The sequence below is a fragment of the Rhinatrema bivittatum genome, chromosome 11 (assembly GCF_901001135.1).
Source record: "Rhinatrema bivittatum chromosome 11, aRhiBiv1.1, whole genome shotgun sequence".
Classification (NCBI taxonomy): Eukaryota; Metazoa; Chordata; class Amphibia; order Gymnophiona; family Rhinatrematidae; genus Rhinatrema; species Rhinatrema bivittatum.
Window position 1 is genome coordinate 66,281,669 of NC_042625.1, and position 19,651 is coordinate 66,301,319.

General features: G+C 45.1%; 1 protein-coding gene across 2 annotated transcripts in view; it reads left to right on the forward strand.

Moving 5' to 3' along the window:
- Window positions 1–14,854, forward strand: part of CCDC61 (coiled-coil domain containing 61) — a 121,056-nt gene extending 106,202 nt beyond the window's left edge. For both annotated transcript variants that reach the window (XM_029571445.1, XM_029571446.1), the window contains exons 12-14: window positions 5,184–5,253; window positions 11,569–11,641; window positions 13,528–14,854. In XM_029571445.1, coding sequence (XP_029427305.1) covers window positions 5,184–5,253; window positions 11,569–11,641; window positions 13,528–13,622 — 238 coding nt within the window. In that variant the 3' untranslated portion in view covers window positions 13,623–14,854. The remainder of the gene's footprint in view (window positions 1–5,183; window positions 5,254–11,568; window positions 11,642–13,527) is intronic.
- The last annotated feature ends 4,797 nt before the right edge of the window (window positions 14,855–19,651 follow it).

Here is a 19,651-nt window from a genome sequence, read left to right on the forward strand (position 1 = left end):
CAGAAGCTCGAAGTCTACCTCAAAAGGATTTTTGAGGTATCAGCCTTGGGGGTAAGAGCCACAGTGTGCAGCTCTTTAATGCAGCACGCAGATCTCAGATGGGTCCAACAGCTGCTCAGTGCTCAAGACCTGCCACAGGAGGAAGCGCAACAATTATTCCGTCTACTTTGTCGTCCCCAAAAAGGAAGACTACTCTCATCCAATCCTGGATCTCAAGATGGTCAACAGGGCCCTCAGGGTCCCACATTTCAGGATGGAGTCGTTATGCTCCGTAATAGCAGCATACACCGCAGAGAATTCCTAGCCTCCTTGGACTTGACGGAGGCTTATCTCCACATCCTCATCCTCAAGGAACATCAACGCTTCCTTCGCTTCAAAATCCTTGGTCAACATTTTCAATTTCAGGCCCTACCCTTCGGCCTAGCGACCGCTCCCCGCACCTCCACCAAGATAATGGTGGTGGTGGCAGCAGCCCTACGGAGGGAGGGGATTCTAGTCCACTCCTACCTGGACGACTGGCTCATTCGAGTGAAGTCGACCTTTGCCAGCGGGTGGTCGACAGTCTTGCAGCTTCTCCGCTCCCTCGGATGGGTAGTCAATTTTGCTAAGAGCAGCCTTACTCCCTCTCGGACGCTAGACTTCTTAGGAGCAAGGTTCGATACCAATTTGGGCAAAGTCTTTCTGTGTCAGGACCGTGCACGGTCGCTTATCTCTCAGGTACAGCGCTTCCGTTGCCTCATTCCCTACAGCATGGGACTATCCCCAGGTCCTGGGCTCGATGGCTTCAACTATAGATTTGGTTCCTTGGGCCTTTGCGCATATGTGTCCTTTCCAGACGGTTTTACTCTCCCGCTGAAAGCCAGTGTCTCAGGAGTTCCAAGCACTCCTTCTGCTGCCGGAAGTTGCCAAGGACAGCCTGAGCTGGTGGCTATATCACTTACTGCAGGGAGTGGACTTGGAGATCCCACAGTGGGTGATCATCACCACGGAAGCTAGCCTCTCCGGATGAGGAGTTGTGTGTCAGATGCAGTCTGCACAGGGACGATTGACATCAGTGCAAGCGACGTGGCCGATCAGTCATCTCGAAACCAGAGCGGTTCATCTTGCTTTGAAGCGTTTCTTCCCCCTAGTTCATCACCAAGCCGTAAGGATACTCTCCGCCAACGCCACTATGGTAGCATACATCAACTGTCATGGAGGAACAAAGAGCTGCCATGTCTCTCAGGGGACGGACAAGTTAATGGCGTGGGCGGCACGCCACCTCTCCCACCTGGCGGCGTCCCACATAGGAGTGGACGATGTCCAAGCGAATTTCTTAAGCCGTCAACGCATAAATCCCGGAGAGTGGGAACTCTCCGAGAAAGCAGTGGCTCTCCTCTTCGCCCGGTGGGGGACTCCCCATCTGGATCTGATGGCCACTCAAAAGAACGCGAAGGCTCCGCGCTTCTTCAGTCACAGAAGGGAGCACGGTGTGGAAGGAGTGGATGCCCTAGTCCTCCCATGGCCACGAAACCTCCTACTTTGTGTTCCCACCATGGCCCCTGGTGGGAAAGGTGCTTCGAAGAATAGAGATTCACCAAGGTCCTGTAATTGTAGTGGTGCCGGAATGGCCACGAAGACCATGGTTTGCAGACCTAATCAACCTCGCGGTGGACAGACCTCTCCGCTTGGGACATCTTCCCAACCTTCTGCATCAGGGTCCTGTATTTTTCGACCGGGCAGATCGCTTCTGTCTTGCGGCCTGGCTTTTGAGAGGCGCAGGTTGAGGAGACAGGGCTACCCGGAGGATGTTATTTCGACCCTCCTGAAGGCTAGGAAGACTTCCACTTCCACCTCCTATGTGCGGGTGTGGAAAGCCTTTGAGGCCTGGTGTGAATCCACAAGTGTATCTCCACGTCACGCTTCCAGTAGTCCAGATACTATCCTTCTTACAGCGAGGCCTGGAGAAGGGGTTGGCATACAATTCCCTAAAGGTTCAGGTGGCAGCCCCTGGTTCCCTCTTTCGTCACATCCTGATATAGTCTGGTTTCTAAAGGAGTTTGGATTCTAGGTGGTCCTCCTTTCGAGCCACTGAGAAGAGCTACCCTCAAAGACCTCACTCTGAAGACAGTTTTCCTGGTGTCCATCTGTTCTGCCCACCGGATCTCGGAGCTTCAAGCTTTGTCGTGCATGGAGCCTTCCCTCCGTTTCACGGATTCGGGAGTATCCTTGAGCACAGTTCCATCTTTCCTGCCAAAGGTGGTCTCGGCCATTCATTTGAATCAGTCGGTGGAACAACCATCCTTCCCTGACGAGGATCCCAGAGAACTTAGACGGCTTGATGTCAAGCATGTCCTAATTCGATATCTGGAGGTTATGAATGAATTCCGCCTATCGGACCATCTCTTTGTCCTATGGAGCGGCCCCAAAAGGGGGGAACAAGGCTTCTAAAACCACAATTGCTCGCTAGTTAAAGGAAGCAATCTCTTCAGCGTACGCTAGTGCTGGTCGGCCACCTCCAGAGGGCATCAAGGTTCATTCGCTCCGTGCTCAAGCAGCTTCCTGGGCAGAAAGCCAGGCAGTCCAGCTGCCTGGAAATCGTTGCACACCTTTGCACGTCACTGTTGCTTAAATCTCCAATCACCGGGTTTTGGCTCCTTTGGCGCTCAGGTCATTCGAGCAGGGCTATCCAGGGCTCACCCTGTGTAGGGAAGCTTTGGTACATCCCACTGTCTGGACTGATCCGGGTACGTATAGGGAAAAGAAAATTATTCCTTACCTGCTAATTTTCATTCCTGTAGTACCGCGGATCAGTCCAGACGCCCATCCTGAGAGTAGATATGGGTTTTGGGATCGTCTACACAGTCTTTTTGAATATCAGCTTGAATGATTAACAGTATGAGGACTGTTCGTGTATTGCCAATGGTTCCTTTTGCAGGTTTGTTCTCAATAAAATTTCTAATCAAAACATTCTTGTACATAGTTACAGTTTTAGATTGGTTTATTTGATCCATTCCATGGTTTCTTCTTGCTTTGATGTACTCAATACTGAAGGGATGCCGAGGGCGCTCCAGGCTATAAGAGAGCACCCTTCAATCTTTTCTCTGACTCCATCTGCTGGAAGGGAGACACAACCCACTGTCTGGACTGATCCGCGGTACTACAGGAACGAAAATTAGCAGGTAAGGAATAATTTTCTTGTAAGCGACTTCTGAGCAGAGTGCAAACAAGTTTTACAGTTATTGAAATAAAGGCAAGTGCAACATAATTGCAATATAGGTTTGTTAGGGACCTAGATGACGAGTTTTTTGTTTAATTTTATTCTTTACCTATGTCTAGGATTGCCCCCCCGCACTTGGTGAGAAATGCAATAATTTATAATAATTCAGAATACATTTGAATTTCATCCAATCCCTAGGCTCCAGTAGCCCCCATCTGCCTGCTTTTACGGCCGCTGGGAGCTCCAATGGCCCCATCTGTAACCAGTGTTGCTAAGTGTCACTTTTACTTTAATCAAGACTCTGCCGTGCTCACTGTTGCGTTGGGGGTAGGGAGAAGGAATCCCCAGAGCAACCGGTCTCTTCATGCTTGCAGCTCACTGCTGTGTTGGGGATCCCTGCTTTATCACGGCTCCCTGGCATGGCTGGCCTTTTCTCTTTGTAACTCACCGCTGTGTTTAATTCCAGTTCAGCTAGTCTGTGGCGGCCTTGCTTCGGCAGGATTGGGCTCCTTTGCTGCCACCGGCCTGGACACTGCTACTCCTCCCAGCCCCCCTCAAACCACCCCACCCCCGTGCTGTGGAATGCCCCTTCTTCCTGCCCCTCTGTCCAATCAGAGGCTTCCTCCTTTCTTCCTACTTCCACTGGCAGGAAGAAGGGAGGAGGCTTCCCATTGGCCAGCGGGGGCAGGAAGATGGGAGGAGGCTTCCCATTGGCCATCTGGAGCAGGAAGAAGGAAAGCACAATGGGCAGTGGGACACCGGGAGCTGCAACACACCTGCCAGTGCTTGGCGACACATTGGTGTGTCGCAACACACCAATTGAGAATCACTGCTCTAGTGTATGGGTGTGTGTGATACCCTCATAGCACGCACAACAGGTTGTGTGCCACAGCAACTGAATTGACTGCATTCCTGGTTGATCCCCTGTGAGAGTGGTTACTAGGAGGGTAATGTCGGGACTCTTCTCCTCCCTCAGAAGAGCAGCATGTCTTTCAACCCCTCACATGTTAGGAATCCCCTGGGGCTCTGTCCCTTGCATGTCTGTTACTGATCTAGGGCTTAGTCCCCTTTGTGGGTCGCTGCGTCACAGGCAAAATGGAGAGGGGTGGTGCATTTAGCACCACGGTTTCCCGCTTTGTCCTGCTCGGGCATCCTATATCTTGGGAATCACCCATGTGTGAGGACTGCCATCCTGCTTGTCCTCGGAGAAAGCAAAGTTGCTTACCTGTAACAGGTGTTCTCCGAGGACAACAGGATGGCAGTCCTTACAAAACCCACCCCCCCTCCCGTGGTAGGGTGAGAACTACAGCTGAACATGCTCAGAAGGGCATGTTATAAAGTTCTAGAATCTTTGAGGTTAAAGTTCCCTGTTGGGCTCCATCCAGTGATGTCGCCCATGTGTGGGGACTGACATCCTGCAGTCCTTGGAGAATACCTGATACAGGTAAGCAACTCTGCTATCTGGGTAATTCATGTTTGGCAGAGTAAAGTGAAGTTTATTTGCAGTTTAAATTACAAAAATGATAGATGTTCTGGCTTTCTGACACCCTTCTTTCATAAACAGTTTTTTGTATATATTGATGTAGGACTATATGGTGTGTTGGGAAGATGTGTGTAGGGTTTGTTTTTTTTTTGTTTTGAGAGTGATTGGCTCTTTTTTTTTTTTTCCCAGACTAATCAGCATATTCATTATTGAAAGGTGTAATAGACTGTATGTTTTTGGCTTTATCTGATGATTGTTCTATTGATGTTTGAACTTTGGATATATATCAAGGATATATGTTTTGTAAACAAACATAATAGAGCTTTTCCTTTCTAGCTTCAATTAGATTTTACTTTTTATACTGCCCTATGCAACTCAATCCTAACCCTTAGCCCTTGTTTAATACTACAGATCAATAGGACACAGTCTGTTATTCACCATTTTAAAGTTTACCTAGCTGACGGGACAGTAACTGATAGTGCTTTTCTGCTTGTTACCTAGTGGTGACCGCAAAAGACTGAAGAGAAGATGTAAACCTCTGGGCAGTTCTTCCTGGAACGGTCCCAATGTGGTAAGCAATCTTCATTTTACATCCTAATATAAAGTGTCAAAGGTTATAAGAATACTTCTGCTGATGCTGTAGAGGCAGCATTCATAGGCCTTGGGGTAGGAAGACCTCAGAATGGAAGTAGGCATGAAATCCCAGCACAAGAAACCAAAACAAGAACAAACTAATAAAAAAGAGAAAGCAGGCTAATCTGAATTAAGACTTGAATAGTGTATCATAACCAGATCAAATCAGTATGACCATTATTCCTAAATTTGCACAATAAAATCAGTTATCAAGAGGGGCCTGAATATTTTGAGCTGATTTGCTCTTCAGGAAGTTCTCTAAATGCTGCTGTTCCGAAATTATGTACCCATTCTCAAGATATTTCATTGTGCACTTGAAAGAAAACTTCAAAAAAATAATTAACACCATGTGAAATTACTTATGGTGCATAGAAACCTTTTTATCCCTTAGTGTCCTTGCAAATGTCTGGAAATATCTATATCTTCAGGCTTGTAAAGTTAACTTCTCCTATTTCAAAAGTAACATTTCAAAATCCCATCTTCATCATTCTCAAGCTCAAAATTGTATATGAGATTTTGTAACCCACTTAGATATGTTTGTGATGATGCGGTATATAAAAGTTTTTATATAAATAATTCTGGGAACTATCCCTTTGGTATTATATCAAATCTGTTGCTCTCACATCTGCTGTCCCATTTATTTATTTATTTAGAATTTTTTATATACAGACAACAGTTTGCACATCGTCTCGGTTTAATGTGATATCGGGTCAATGCAAACCAGGCCTACTATCTTACATCAGCTTGAAGCCGGGATACTAGGCACCAGCCACTCAAGAGACGTACAAAATTCCCATCACTTGATTGGGTAGCCTAATCCCTCTAGGTCATAAGGATTTTTTTTGGCTGAGTGCTTCCCATCGGCACTGTAGTCCCATAAAGAATACCTATCCATAGCCCCCCTTTTTTTGTGGCCACTGCCAACTCTGCCTTGTTGCCATAGGGCATGGTGAGTCAACAAAGGCTAAAACTCTCAACCATACATATTTATTTATTTGTCACTTTTTTATACTGTCAATTTGTAAAACAATCTTAATGGTTTACAATAAAATCAATGCTAAGTAAAAAAAATAAACATGCACTCTGGCTGCTCCACCTTGGTGCCATGCCATTTTAACATGTATAAATAAACACATATGCAAAGAGCACTGCAGAAAAGAAAAAAAAATAATATAAACTCTAAAAATTCATGTGGACGGATAGCAGTAGTTAATGATTACATATACAGCAGATACATTGCCATGGTGTAATTTACTAGTATTTATATGTTTTCATAAATTTATGATTTTAAGCGGGTAAAATATACATGGCAGCGACTGTGTGCGAGCCGAGTAAGTTTGTTTAAAAGTTTGGAGTTGTGGTGGGTGATTTTCTTTGTAGATTTGGAAGTCTACATTTGTCTGTAGCAGGAAGGAAGATGCTAAATGAGAAATTGAGCTCGTATATAATAAGACATTTAACTAAAGAATGGGAGTGGCAGGAGATGGCCAATGAAATTGACATGTCACCCCCAAGCAATACAGGAAATGGGAGGAGAAAATAAAATCAACCTGCTCAAAAAAGCAGAAAAGGTGACTAGGAAATGCCACAAATCAAGGGAGAAAAATTGGAAAGCTATGACTACAAATGCTCGTAGTTTGGGCAATAAAATCCCAGACCTGCAGGCCCTAATGGAAAACGAAGACTTGAACATTGTTGCTGTTAGAGACATGGTTGACGGATTCTCATGATTGGAATACGGCCATACCTGGCTATAACTTGTTAAGGAAGGACAGAGGACATAAAAGGGGGAGGAGTAGCTCTTTATGTCAAAAACAATATTCAAGCACCTGAACTGCAAGGAAATGTGGGGTAAAGAAGAAGCATTATGGGCCATCCTAAAAAAAAAAAAAAAAAGATGCATCATTTTTACTAAAGTGGTTTACAGGACTCCAACTCAAATGGAAAAACTAGATAGAGATCTGGATGAAGACCTCCAAAAGGTGGGAAAGAAGGGAGAAGTGTTGATTGTTGGATATTTTAATCTGCTGGACGTAGACTGGAGAATCTCTTCTGCGGAGTCTACCAGAAGTAGAGAGAGAGTGGGTGCCCTGCAGTGGGCTCTGTTCAAACAAATGGTAATGGAACCCACGAGGGAGGGAGTTATACTCGACTTAGTGCTCAGAATCTTGGATAATGTCTCTAATGTCCGAGTGGTGCCCACCTTAGCAACAGTGATCATCAAACAGTATAGTTTGATATCACAAATAGGATACAGAGAGGTCACACGAAGACCCGAGTTTTGAATTTCAAAAATACAGCTTTTGTTGAAATGGGGACATACCTGGAGGTGGAGCTAGAAGACTGGGAAAAAAATGAGGTGGAACAGTGGGCCAAATTAAAAGGAGCAGTCACAAAGATGAGAAATCTTATATGTTAGAAAAGTAACCAAAAATAAGAGAAACAAGAAACCGATCTGGTTCTCAAAGGGAGGGGACTGATAAAATAAAAGCAAAAAGAACAGCATTCAAGAAATATAAATGATCCCAAAAAGAGGAACACAGAAGAATATCTGGTGAAACTGAGGGAGATGAAGAAAGAAATCAACAAAGCAAAAAGTCAGAAGAAAGGATTGCTAAAGAGGTAAAGCGAGGTGACATAACATTTTTCAGCTAGAGAAAGGTCCGAAGTAGTATATATAGTGAAATTGAAAGGTGGCAAAGATAAATGTGTGGAGAGAGATGAAGAAATGGCCGAAATATTAAACATACTTCCGCTTGGTGTTCAGTAAAGACGACCCTGGAAGGACTGTCGCTAATTGACAAGACTGTGGATGGGGTGGAGTAGATGCAACTCCATTTACAGAAGCAAATGTATGGGAAGAGCTAGGAAAACTGAAAGTGGACAGACCATGGGGCTGGATGAGGTACATCCCAGGATACTGAAGGAGCTGAGATGTGCTAATGGGTCTGTTGAAGGACTAGTTCAATAGATGCCTGGAAATGGGAGTGGTGCTGTGGGACTGAAGAAGAGCAGTGGTGTCCCGCATCACAAGAGTGGGAGCAGAGAGGAAGCTGGAAACTACAGGCTGGTTAGCCTCACCTCAATGGTAGGAAAATTAATGGAGACTCTGCTGAAGGAAAAGATAGTGAACTATCTACAATCCGGTGGGTTGCTCGACCCGAGGCAGCAAGGATTCACCAGGGAAAGTTCCTGTCGGACAAATCTGAATTTTTTTTATTGGGTGACTAGAGAATTGGATCAGGGAAGAGTGCTAGTTGTGATTTACTTGGATTTTAGTAAAGTTTTGACACTGTCCCACATAGACTTGTGAACAAAATGAGAAGCTTGGGAGTTGGTGCCAAGGTGGTAGCATGAATTGCAAACCTATTGACTGACAGGAGATAGCGTGTAATGGTAAATGGATCCTACTCTGAAGAAAGAACGGTGTTAAGTGGAGTGCAACAGGTTTTGGGACCGGTTCTGTTCAATATCTTTGTGAGCGACCTGGCAGAAGAGAGAGAAGGTAAAGTTTGTCTATTTGCGGATAATACTAAGATCTGTAACAGAGTGGACATGCCTGAAGGAGTAGAGAAAATTAAAAGTGATCTAAGAGCTTGGAGAGGTCGAAGATTTGGCAAGAAGTGCAGAATCATGCATCTGGGGTGTGACAATTCAAAAGAGCTTTGTGATGGACAGTGAAAGACAAATGCACATGGACTGGGAGAGGGTCCATGTGCATTTGTGATGATCTGAAGGCAGCAAAGCAGTGTGACAAGGCAACAGCTAATGCTAGAAGTATGCTGGACTGCATAGAGAGAGGAAAACATGTAAGAAAGAGGTGATAAAATGCCTTGTACAGGTCCTTGGAGAGGCCTCACCTGGAGTACTGTGTTGAATACTAGTGCCCATATCTCAAAAAGAATAAAGACAGGATAGAGGCGGTCCAAAGAAGAGCGACCAAAATGGTGAGGGGTCAGCATTGGAAAACTTATGAGAAGAAGCTGAAAGATATGAATATGTTACCCTAGAAGAGAGGAGGTGCAGGGGAGATATGATACAGACCTTCAGGTATAGCAAAAGCCAGAAGAATGCTGGGCTGCATAGAGAGAGGAATATCGAGTAAGAAAAGGGAAGTGATTATCCCCTTGTACAGGTCCTTGGTGAGGCCTCACCTGGAGTACTGTGTTCAGTTCTGGAGACCGTATCTACAAAGAGACAGAGACAAGATTGAAGTGGTACAGAGAAGGGCGACCAGAGAGGTGGAGGGTCTTCATCGGATGTCATACGAGGAGAGATTGAAGAATCTAAATATGTACACCCTGGAGGAAAGGAGGAGCAGGGGTGATATGATTCAGACTTCCAGATTCTTGAAAAACTTTAACGATCCAAAGACAACGACAAACCTTTTCCGTCAGAAAAAAATCAGCAGAACCAGAGGTCATGAGCTGAGGCTCCAGGGAGGAAGACTAAGAACCAATGTCAGGAAGTATTTCTTCACGGAGAGAGTGGTGGATGCCTAGAATGCCCTTCCGGAGGAAGTGGTGAAGTCCAAAACTGTGAAGGACTTCAAAGGGGCGTGGGATAAACACTGTGGATCCATAAAGTCTAGAGGACGTGAATGAAGAGTGGGTGACTCGCGGGAATGATGGCTACTGCCTGGAGATAATACCCTTATTCAATAAACATACACACGGTTAATGTGACTCCAACATTGCTCTAAGCTTCAACGACAAGAGGAAATGTGGAAAAAAGGATTTGCGTTCACAAAAAAGCGGGGAGTAGCTTGCTTGTTACGGCGGCTACTACCCCAAACCAAATAAGTCTGATACTTCACTTTCAATGCATATCCAGCATAACTCTCTGCTTCAGTGGCAGGGGGAATGAAGAAAGGTGGATCTATATACAGACAACAACCAACAAGGACTGAATTATTTAGTCTGGGTGGGCGTGGGTGTGGCTTGCTTATTGCAGCGGTTGCTACCCCTAACTAATTGGGCTAGATATTTCACTTAGATGCAGTTCCAACACTGCTCTCTCATTAATGGTGGGGGTGGAAGGGAAATAGAACCAAAAGGTTACTAAGAGCCAGGAGTAACCTAAGTATGAGAGAAAAAAAAAAGTGCGAAACTTACTGGGCAGACTGGATGGACCGTTTGGTCTTCTTCTGCCGTCGTTTCTATGTTTACACCTTGATAGGACTGCAAATCACAAACTCTATGAAGGCTCATCAAGTGAGAACCATGGCTGCTTCTGTTGTGCATCTTTGACATACCCATTGAAGATATCTGAAAATCAGCAACTCTGTTTTCTGCTCATACCATCGTATCCCACTACTATCTTAATCTCTCAGAGACTGACCTTAAAGTTTGACAAGCAGTTTTGCAAAGTCTGGTCTTGCTGTAGTCCACTCTCCACAGTGAAGGCCGAGTTGCTTACTAAATAAATGCTCCGCTACAACCCTCAGCTCGGGACTTTCCAATTATAATGGCTAATTTAGCCAGCTTATTGATAGAAAAAACAAGCTTACTTAACATAAACTGTGTTTTCTGTATATAGGATGAATTAGCCATACAATACCCCCCACCTCCCTGAAGAGTAGACTACATAGCTAGATAAATTTTGATGTGGATTGAGGAGACTTATGAGGCAACCCTGTACAGGAATTCCTGCACATGCTCAGACCTCAAAGCTATATTAGCTTGGAAAGACAAATCCATTCAGGGCCTCCAGATGATGTCACTATATGTAATGGCTAATTCATCCTGCTATCTATGGAAAACACTATTTACAGTAAATAAACTTGCTACACTTTTAGCTGCATTTGAGGAGGGCAATTTTCAGTCAAGCCATTATACTCTTTTAAATACCGCTTTATCCACTTAGAGCTGACACACCACCTAGTGGTATAAGAAATTGAATATTCTAACATTTGGCAAGAGCTTTTCTAGTTGGCACGCTGGAGGTCATATGATCCTCAGTGTGAATCCTAGAGTGTTTTCTTCTGAGAGCAGTTAATGGGACATGATTACCACGTATTTACCTCAAAATATCTAGTACTTTGTAGAAAGGATGAATGTACCAGCAGGTCTGCTCTTAGATAGGAGCCTGTAGAAAGGGTGAGTGCTACTATAACAGAAGAAATTCCTGTACAAGTGATTTTAAAAACTGACACAAAAAAAGACTATAACATGCCTGATAGAATGAGAATATGGTATAGACTTTGGGAATGAAGGCCATGGGGCACTAATTAATTTTTCCTTTATCCTTATAGAAGTCTCGAGACAAGCCTGCTAACAGGAAGCGCTTGGCCAGCACACCAACTAATAGGAAAAGAGGAGATAAAGGTCAGTGAGCTTCTGCAGTATCATAGGTGTGCAGGAAGCAATGTTTCTGTCACACAGAAAGGTGGAGGGGGAATGGCACTGTAAAAAAGAGAACTTGAGTTCTAATCTTGGCCCTGCTATTGATTCTGAATGGGATTATGGACAAGTTACTCTAGCATATACTGTATCTAATATCTAGGGACCTTTGTTTCCAGTTTTTATTTTATTTTCCCCTGGAATTTATCTGTTGTAATAAAAACAGGAGACAAATCACACTGAGCTTCTACTTTTGTTCCTTAGAATAAACAGATAAATTCCTTGGAAAAAGTAAAATAAAAACTGAAAACAAAGGTCCCTACTAATATCCAATCCTCACTCTGCCTAAGGTTACATAGAATTCGGAAACAGGAGGTTTACTTTTGGCCCATCATTCTTCTGAAATACCCTTGGATGGTTATTCTAGAATTCTCTTTATATTAAATTTTGTTCTCCCTATCCTGTCCCCTTTATTTCCTTATATATATTGCTTTCACGCTTACACTTCCTATCTTTCAGGCCGATGCAATATTGGCGCAAGTTAAACGGGTGCTCACAATCGAGCGCCTGCACCATAAACATGCAGCGATCCACCTCTCCCAGGCGTCCGATTTAATATTTAAATTGGGTTCCATGGTAAAAAGGAAGCACTAGGGGGAAATTGCTCGCCCCTAGCGCCTCCTCAGCAGCAGGTGCCTGGAAGAGGTGGTTGTCTGCCGGCACCCTTTTTTTTTTTTTTTTTGTGGGACATATCTAATTTTTTAGTTATGACTTAATATCGCCATGATATCAAGTTGGAGGAAGTACAGAAAAGCAGTTTTTTCTGCTTTTCTGTACACTTTTTGGGCTTCTCCAAAATGAATGCCTGCTTGGAGCGCAGGCATTAATTGTGGCGCAATTACTTTTGCATCGGGAAGGAATAGATAATAGCCTCATTAACATGCGTTTACATGTGAGGAACGCTATTACCTACACACGCGATTGGACGCACATTTTGGACACGCTAACCTCTGTTTTGCGTTGGGGGGCTTATGGACACACATCCAAAATGTGCGTCCAATCATGCGTTGAGCCCTGCACTGCGGCCAGCGCACAGTATTGCATCAACCTTTTTGTCTTCTGTACTCTCCCTATGGGAGCCAAATGATTGGGGGTGCTAAACTCAATACAGATTATCCCTTTCTGAACACTGCGAAGATGTTTGCTCAGTATTGGGGATACTCACGCACCCATGGCTGATGTCTGAGGGTGCCTGCAGTACACAGATACAGGATGAACGTAGTAAGGGGTTTTATTTAGAGATGTAAATATAAATAGTTCCTATCTTATATCACTGCCAGTATTCAGTGGTATGATCACAGTATAGTAATAGGCTTTTACTTGGTCAACTACAGTCCAGGTCTCTTGTATCATAGAATCCTTCCAGAAGTCAGTACAATAACACAGTAGAATAAGACTTCACAAGACAATATATTAACAGAACAAATGGCAAGAACTTGTAGGTTGGCTTCAGGATCCTACACTTCTCTAGGGCCTTTCTGCTGTCTAAATGCTGTCCCAGCAATTCTTTTTTGAGTCTCCTGAGGGACCAATCTGGATCCTCAGGGATGGGGCCGTGTAGGATGCTATCTCTATAGTAGAGTTAGTTCTCTTTGAGCTATCCTGTGGCTTTATAAACAAAGCTCTAGTCCTGAACCAGGCAGACCCTAGTTCAAAACCAAGGAATATATTTTTCCCCCTGACATCTGCTTTTTTTTTTCTTGTCCTTTCTTTACCTTGCTGCTATTGTCGCCTCCAGAGAATTTTATTCTCAGTGCTGCCCTTTCTTGGTCTCTCTGTCTTATACTAATTTTGCTATTTCTCCGTACCAGAAAACCTGTTTGACCCATCAACAGACTTGTCAGAGATAGATGCTCGGCTACATGCTCTGCAGGAGTACATGAAAAACCTGGATACAAGAACATAACCAATCAGTTGGCTCCTATTAAAGATGCACTGTATTATATGGAGTCTTGCCAAGTAACTACAGGAAGCAAGAAAATATCCTCCTGTGACTCATCTCATGGAAACCTGAGGCAAGAGCTGAAGTTCTCAACTCGTGAGCTGTGCTTGAGAAGCCCTTTTTAAAAATCTTACTCCAGCCTAAGGAAAGAGAGAACCTCATCGTGCTTTCCATGGTCTGAGAAAAGAAAACCTTCCTTCCCTTCTCCTCCCTCTTTCCTTACAGTTTGAGAAGAAAGAGCCTTTCCAGCTGTTCTCAGGAAGGAGACTCTTGCTTTTTCCTTCTCCAGTTCAGGAATTGAGAAATCATTCATGAATTGAACTGTAGTAGTTTCCTGCTCATGTAGTTCCATGGTATGCTAGAGATTGATTGAACCTACTTTGTAATAATAACTATGTGGGGTTGGTTGTGATCCTGGGTCTAGTAATTATTGTCTTTATCCAGCTTCTGCCCCTCCCCTCTCCTATCTGTTTACTTCAGATGTTTGTTTTATTTATTGTGTAATCAAGCTTAGGGTTGGATGATTATGTGAAGCTAGTGACTTTTTTCTATTTTATTAAACTAGTCCTTGTAATATAGAGCAAATTGTAAAAGATACAAATTAAACAAAGTAGGTAAGAGGAAAGCACCTTGAGGAGCTTCACATGTAAGAAGCACAGGTGAAAATGTTAAATTCCCCAAAGCTACACATTTGAGTTTTGCCTTTGAAATACAAGGAAACCAGCTTGGACAAACCAGCTTGGACAAACAAATATCCAGAGAAGTGAGAGATGGTTAACCAAAATTTGATGATGAATCATAGCTAATGCGGTCCAACAGGACCACCGCAATATTCATTCCTTTATCCAGATATCCAAGCAATATTACTAAAGTACTCTCAGTACTGTGACTTTTTTTTTTTCTTTCAGAAATCCATATTGACATTTGTCCAAAATCAAAATTTTCATCCAGAAAACAAGCTGGCAAGCAACTACCTTTTCTAAAATATTTGTTGCTAGAATTTTAGGTTCCAAAACTTTTTTCAGTAATGGTTTCCTGTTGGTTAGATCAGCAAGCTGTGAACCAGGTAAACCATGATTCAGATTCCACTGACACTCCTTATGACTTCGGGTAAGTCATTTTACCCTCCATTGCCTCAGGTTCATACATAAAGACTGTTGTAATAAACCATGCTAAGCCTGTCATAGGTTTTTACATATGTTTTAGTGCTGGTTTTTGGGCGCTAACCTCGCCCAAGTGTGTAATAAAGGTGTGTGTGTGTGTACCGAAAAAACCCCATGCTAAAAAAAAAACTTATGGCAAGATTAACACAAGAAATGAAAGAATCCACTAAAGTCAGGATATTAATGATTTCAACTATAAAACAAGGAATCCCGTATAGAATGAGGAGCGGGAAAGCTCAGAGAGACCTCATAATCAATGCCCACAATTGGGCTGATATAAAGCTTATAATGGCTCAAGCTTTTCTTTTTTAGAGCTTATAATCATCGGTCTCCATGAGCTATAAATGGACGGTGCTACTTCGATATGTAGCTACCTGAATGCACAATAAGTCTTTATATGTACTTTTGTTCAAAGTCTCTTTATGTACTTATATTACTTAACTTGCAATTTCGTGTCCGTAGACAAGCCGGTGATGATGAAAAAATGTGATCCGACGTTATTCCGACACAGCATGTTTCGGAGGAAAACCTCCTTGCTCAGGGGGTCGGGTACCACTATTGCCGGTTTTTCACATTGTTGTGCAAGAAAAGTTAATTATGTGGCTGTGCTATTGGCGTCTCAAATGGCTTTCCAATGATGCTGAAGTAGCATTCGCGGAGCCGTGATAGACGGTTTCACGGCTCCGCGAATGCTACTCCAGCATCATTGGAAAGCCATCTCATGGGGGTCCATCATGGACCCCCATGAGGTATGTGTCCTCTGCCTGGGAGCATCGCATGACGTCCGGGGTTGCTGCATGTGGGCTCAGATGACCCCCAAGGGATGTCTTGCTCAGCTCAACAAGATGGAGAAGCTCTTCGGGTTGAGGAAACATAGAAACATAGAAATGACGGCAGAAGAAGACCAAATGGCCCATCCAGTCTGCCCAGCAAGCTTCACACATTTTTTCTCATACTTATCTGTTTCTCTTAGCTCTTTGGTTCTATTTCCCTTCCACCCCCACCATTAATGTAGAGAGCAGTGATGGAGCTGCATCCAAGTGAAATATCAAGCTTGATTAGTTAGGGGTAGTAGGGGAAGTAACCGCCGCAATAAGCAAGCTACACCCATGCTTATTTGTTTTACCCAGACTATGTTATTCAGCCCTTATTGGTTGTTTTTCTTCTCCCCTGCCGTTGAAGCAGGGAGCTATGCTGGATATGCGTGTAGTATCAGTTTTTCTTCTCCTCTGCCGTTGAAGCAGAGAGCTATGCTGGATATGCGTGAAGTATCAGTTTTTCTTCTCCCCTGCCGTTGAAGCAGAGAGCTATGCTGGATATGCGTGAAGTATCAGTTTTTCTTCTCCCCTGCCGTTGAAGCAGAGAGCTATGCTGGAAATGCATTGAAAGTGAAGTATCAGGCTTATTTGGTTTGGGGTAGTAACCGCCATAACAAGCCAGCTACTCCCCGCTTTGTGAGTGCGAATCCTTTTTTCTTCTTCCCTGCCGTTGAAGCAGAGAGCTATGCTGGATATGCGTGAAGTATCAGAGTTTCTTCTCCCCTGCCGTTGAAGCAGGGAGCTATGCTGGATATGCGTGAAGTATCAGTTTTTCTTCTCCCCTGCCGTTGAAGCAGAGAGCTATGCTGGATATGCGTGAAGTATCAGTTTTTCTTCTCCCCTGCCGTTGAAGCAGGGAGCTATGCTGGATATGCGTGAAGTATCGGTTTTTCTTCTCCCCTGCCGTTGAAGCAGAGAGCTATGCTGGATATGGGTTGAAAGTGAAGTATCAGGCTTATTTGGTTTGGGGTAGTAACCGCCGTAACAAGCCAGCTACTCCCCGCTTTGTGAGTGCGAATCCTTTTTTCCACATTTCCTCTTGCTGTTGTAGCTTAGAGCGATGTTGGAGTCACAGTAACCATGTGTATGTTTATTGAATAAGGGTATTATCTCCAGGCAGTAGCCGTCATTCTGGTGAGCCACCCACTCTTTATTGACGGCCTCTTGATTTTATGGATCCACAGTGTTTATCCCACGCCCCTTTGAAGTCCTTCACAATTCTGGTCTTCACCACTTCCTCCGGAAGGGCATTCCAGGCATCCACCACCCTCTTCGTGAAGAAATACTTCCTGACATTGGTTCTGAATCTTCCTCCCTGGAGCTTCAAATCGTGACCCCTGGTTCTGCTGATTTTTTTCCTACGGAAAAGGTTTGTCGTTGTCTTTGGATCATTAAAACCTTTCAAGTATCTGAAAGTCTGTATCATATCACCTCTGCTCCTCCTTTCCTCCAGGGTGTACATATTTAGATTCTTCAATCTCTCCTCATAAGTCATTTGATGAAGACCTTCCACCTTCCATCTTGAAGTCAAAGGCATCATCGGCATTTGCACCGTGGACCTGGGAGCCGCCCCTGTCGATCTCTTCCAAGTCAAGGACATTGGGTTCGTCATCAACCTCTGCACCGGGGAAAGACCAGGCCAAGCACTGAGGGAAGCCATGGAAGCATCTGCACCAGTCACCCTCGATGCATGGTGCCAGGCTCCGGAAGGCACTGGCTCATGCTGTGATGCCCCCGATGCCACCTTGGGGATCTGAGGAAGATTTGACCACTCCTCCTGCCTCTCAAGACAGTTTTAGCATCAGCAACTTTCGAGGAGGAGCTGGAGCGCAGGATCCAGGTAGTGGTGCAGTAGGCATTGCAGTCCTAGTGCATGAGATCTTTGGGGAGTTGCTGCTGAGGATGTGGGAGCACTCCCTTCACAGTACCTCCCGTCAACAGGAAGGCCAATGGGGTTTACCTCATTCAACAGGCTACTGGATTTGAGAAGTATCAGCTGTCACACCAATCAGTAATTGTCGAATCCACTCTTAATAAGGCCACCACACTCTGACCCATCCTCAGTGCCCCCAGGCAAGGATCATAGAGTAATGGATGTTTTTGGGAGGAAAGTGTTCCAAGGGGCCATTCTCATAGCCCACAGTGCCTCTTACCAGCTCTACATGAGCCAATACTCTCGCAACCGGTGCAAGAGGCGGCCGTGCTACTGCCTCAACAGCAAGACTCCTTCTTATTGCTGGTGCGTCCGGGCCTGGAGGGTGGGAAACAGATTTGTTCAACCTACAATGTTTTCGAGACTGCAGTGGGAATCGGCACCTGCAGAATTCCATGGCTGCGGGACTCTGATCAGAGGTACAGGAAAGACTTGCTGTCCTGTCGTGCACAGGAGAGAATCTCTTCAGAGATAAGGTGAGGGATGAGGGTGGAGGTAACACCATAAGACCCTCCAACAGCTCTCCGTCAGCATGTTTGAACCCACCTTCCTCAGCTAGGAGGTCTGTGAGGCAGGGTCAAAGGAAGTCTTTCTACCACCAGAGGAAGTACTCTCCTCTGGCCCCTCATTCCTGTTTAGCAAAAGGTGAGCTCACGGGGCCATCCCAGACAACAGCACTCCCAAGCCCCAGCTGACTCCCCAGCCAAATTCTGGGAAGGGGATTTGACTGGATCGTAGGGAGTATAAGCCAACCAACTACCAGAGATGCTGGGACTCCCCAGGCGGGGGCAGGCTCTGGTTCCTTATGGATCGGTGGCCCAATATAACCTTGGACCAGTGGGTTTTGTCCATGGTCTGTCAAGGGTACCAATTAAACCTATTGGATGTCCTGCCAAATTGCCCCCCCCCCCCCATGCCATTTTGAGGGCCAATAGCATCAGGAGGTACTACTTCAGGAGCTCTCCGCCCTCTTAATGGCCAGAGCAGTTGAGCCTGCCCCACCAGGGCAAAGAGGGCAGGGATTCTACTCACGGTGCTTCCTGATTCCAAAGAGAACAGGGGAACTCTGTCCCATCCTAGATCTAAGGGCCTTGAACAGATTTCTCAAAAAAAAAAAAAAAAAAAAAAAAAAAGTTCAAGATGGTTTTCCTGGGCACCCTGATTCCTCTCCCTCGACTTAAAAGGACACATATGCTCACATCAAGATCTTCCCAAGTTACATGAAGTATCTCAGATTTGTGGTGGGAAAACAGCATTTCCACTACAGAGTGTTGCCATTTGGGCTAGCATTGGCCCCACGTGTCTTCACAAAATGTCTGGCCATGGGGGGGGGGGGGGGCGTACCTTTGCAGATTGGGAATGCATGTTTTTCCATACTTGGACGATTGGCTGGTCAAGAACTCCTCTCAGAGCCGACTGGTCCTTGCGCTTGACCATCTGGGTGTTGGAGTCACTAGGGTTCGTCTTCAACTACCCAAAGTCCCATCTCAGCCCGTCACCTCAGTTAGACTTTATAGGAGCCCTGCTAAACATGCCTCAGGCAAGCCTTCCTGCCGCGATCCAGGGCGATCACCTTGGCATCCATAACGGCAGTAATTCAACAGAGCTGGCAGGTTTCAGCTCTGCGCATATTGAGGCTGTTGGGCTACATGGCCGCAACGGTCCATGTTACTCCCTTGGCATGCTTACACATGCACAGAGCCCAGTAAACTCTGAGGTTGCAGTGGTGCTAGCTCACGCAGAACCTCAGGACTCGCATCTGGGTCACCTTGCCTCTCTGGAACTCTTTGTCCTGGTGGCGGGCTTTCTCGAATTTGTAATGGGGGATCTATGAGGAAACATGGTGTTAAATCAACTTCCTGGAGCTCCAGGCGATCAGGTATGCTCTATGGGCTTTCAGCGATTGGCTGCCCAGAAAAATTGTCCTGATACCACATAGCAACTTGGTTGGTTGTATGTCAACAAGCAGGAAGGCCAGGGTCATAACTCCTGTGCCGGGAAGCAGTTCAGATCTGGCCCTGGGCCTTGTCCCAAGGGATGGTACTCAGGGCCATGTATCTGGCCAAAATGGAGAATGTG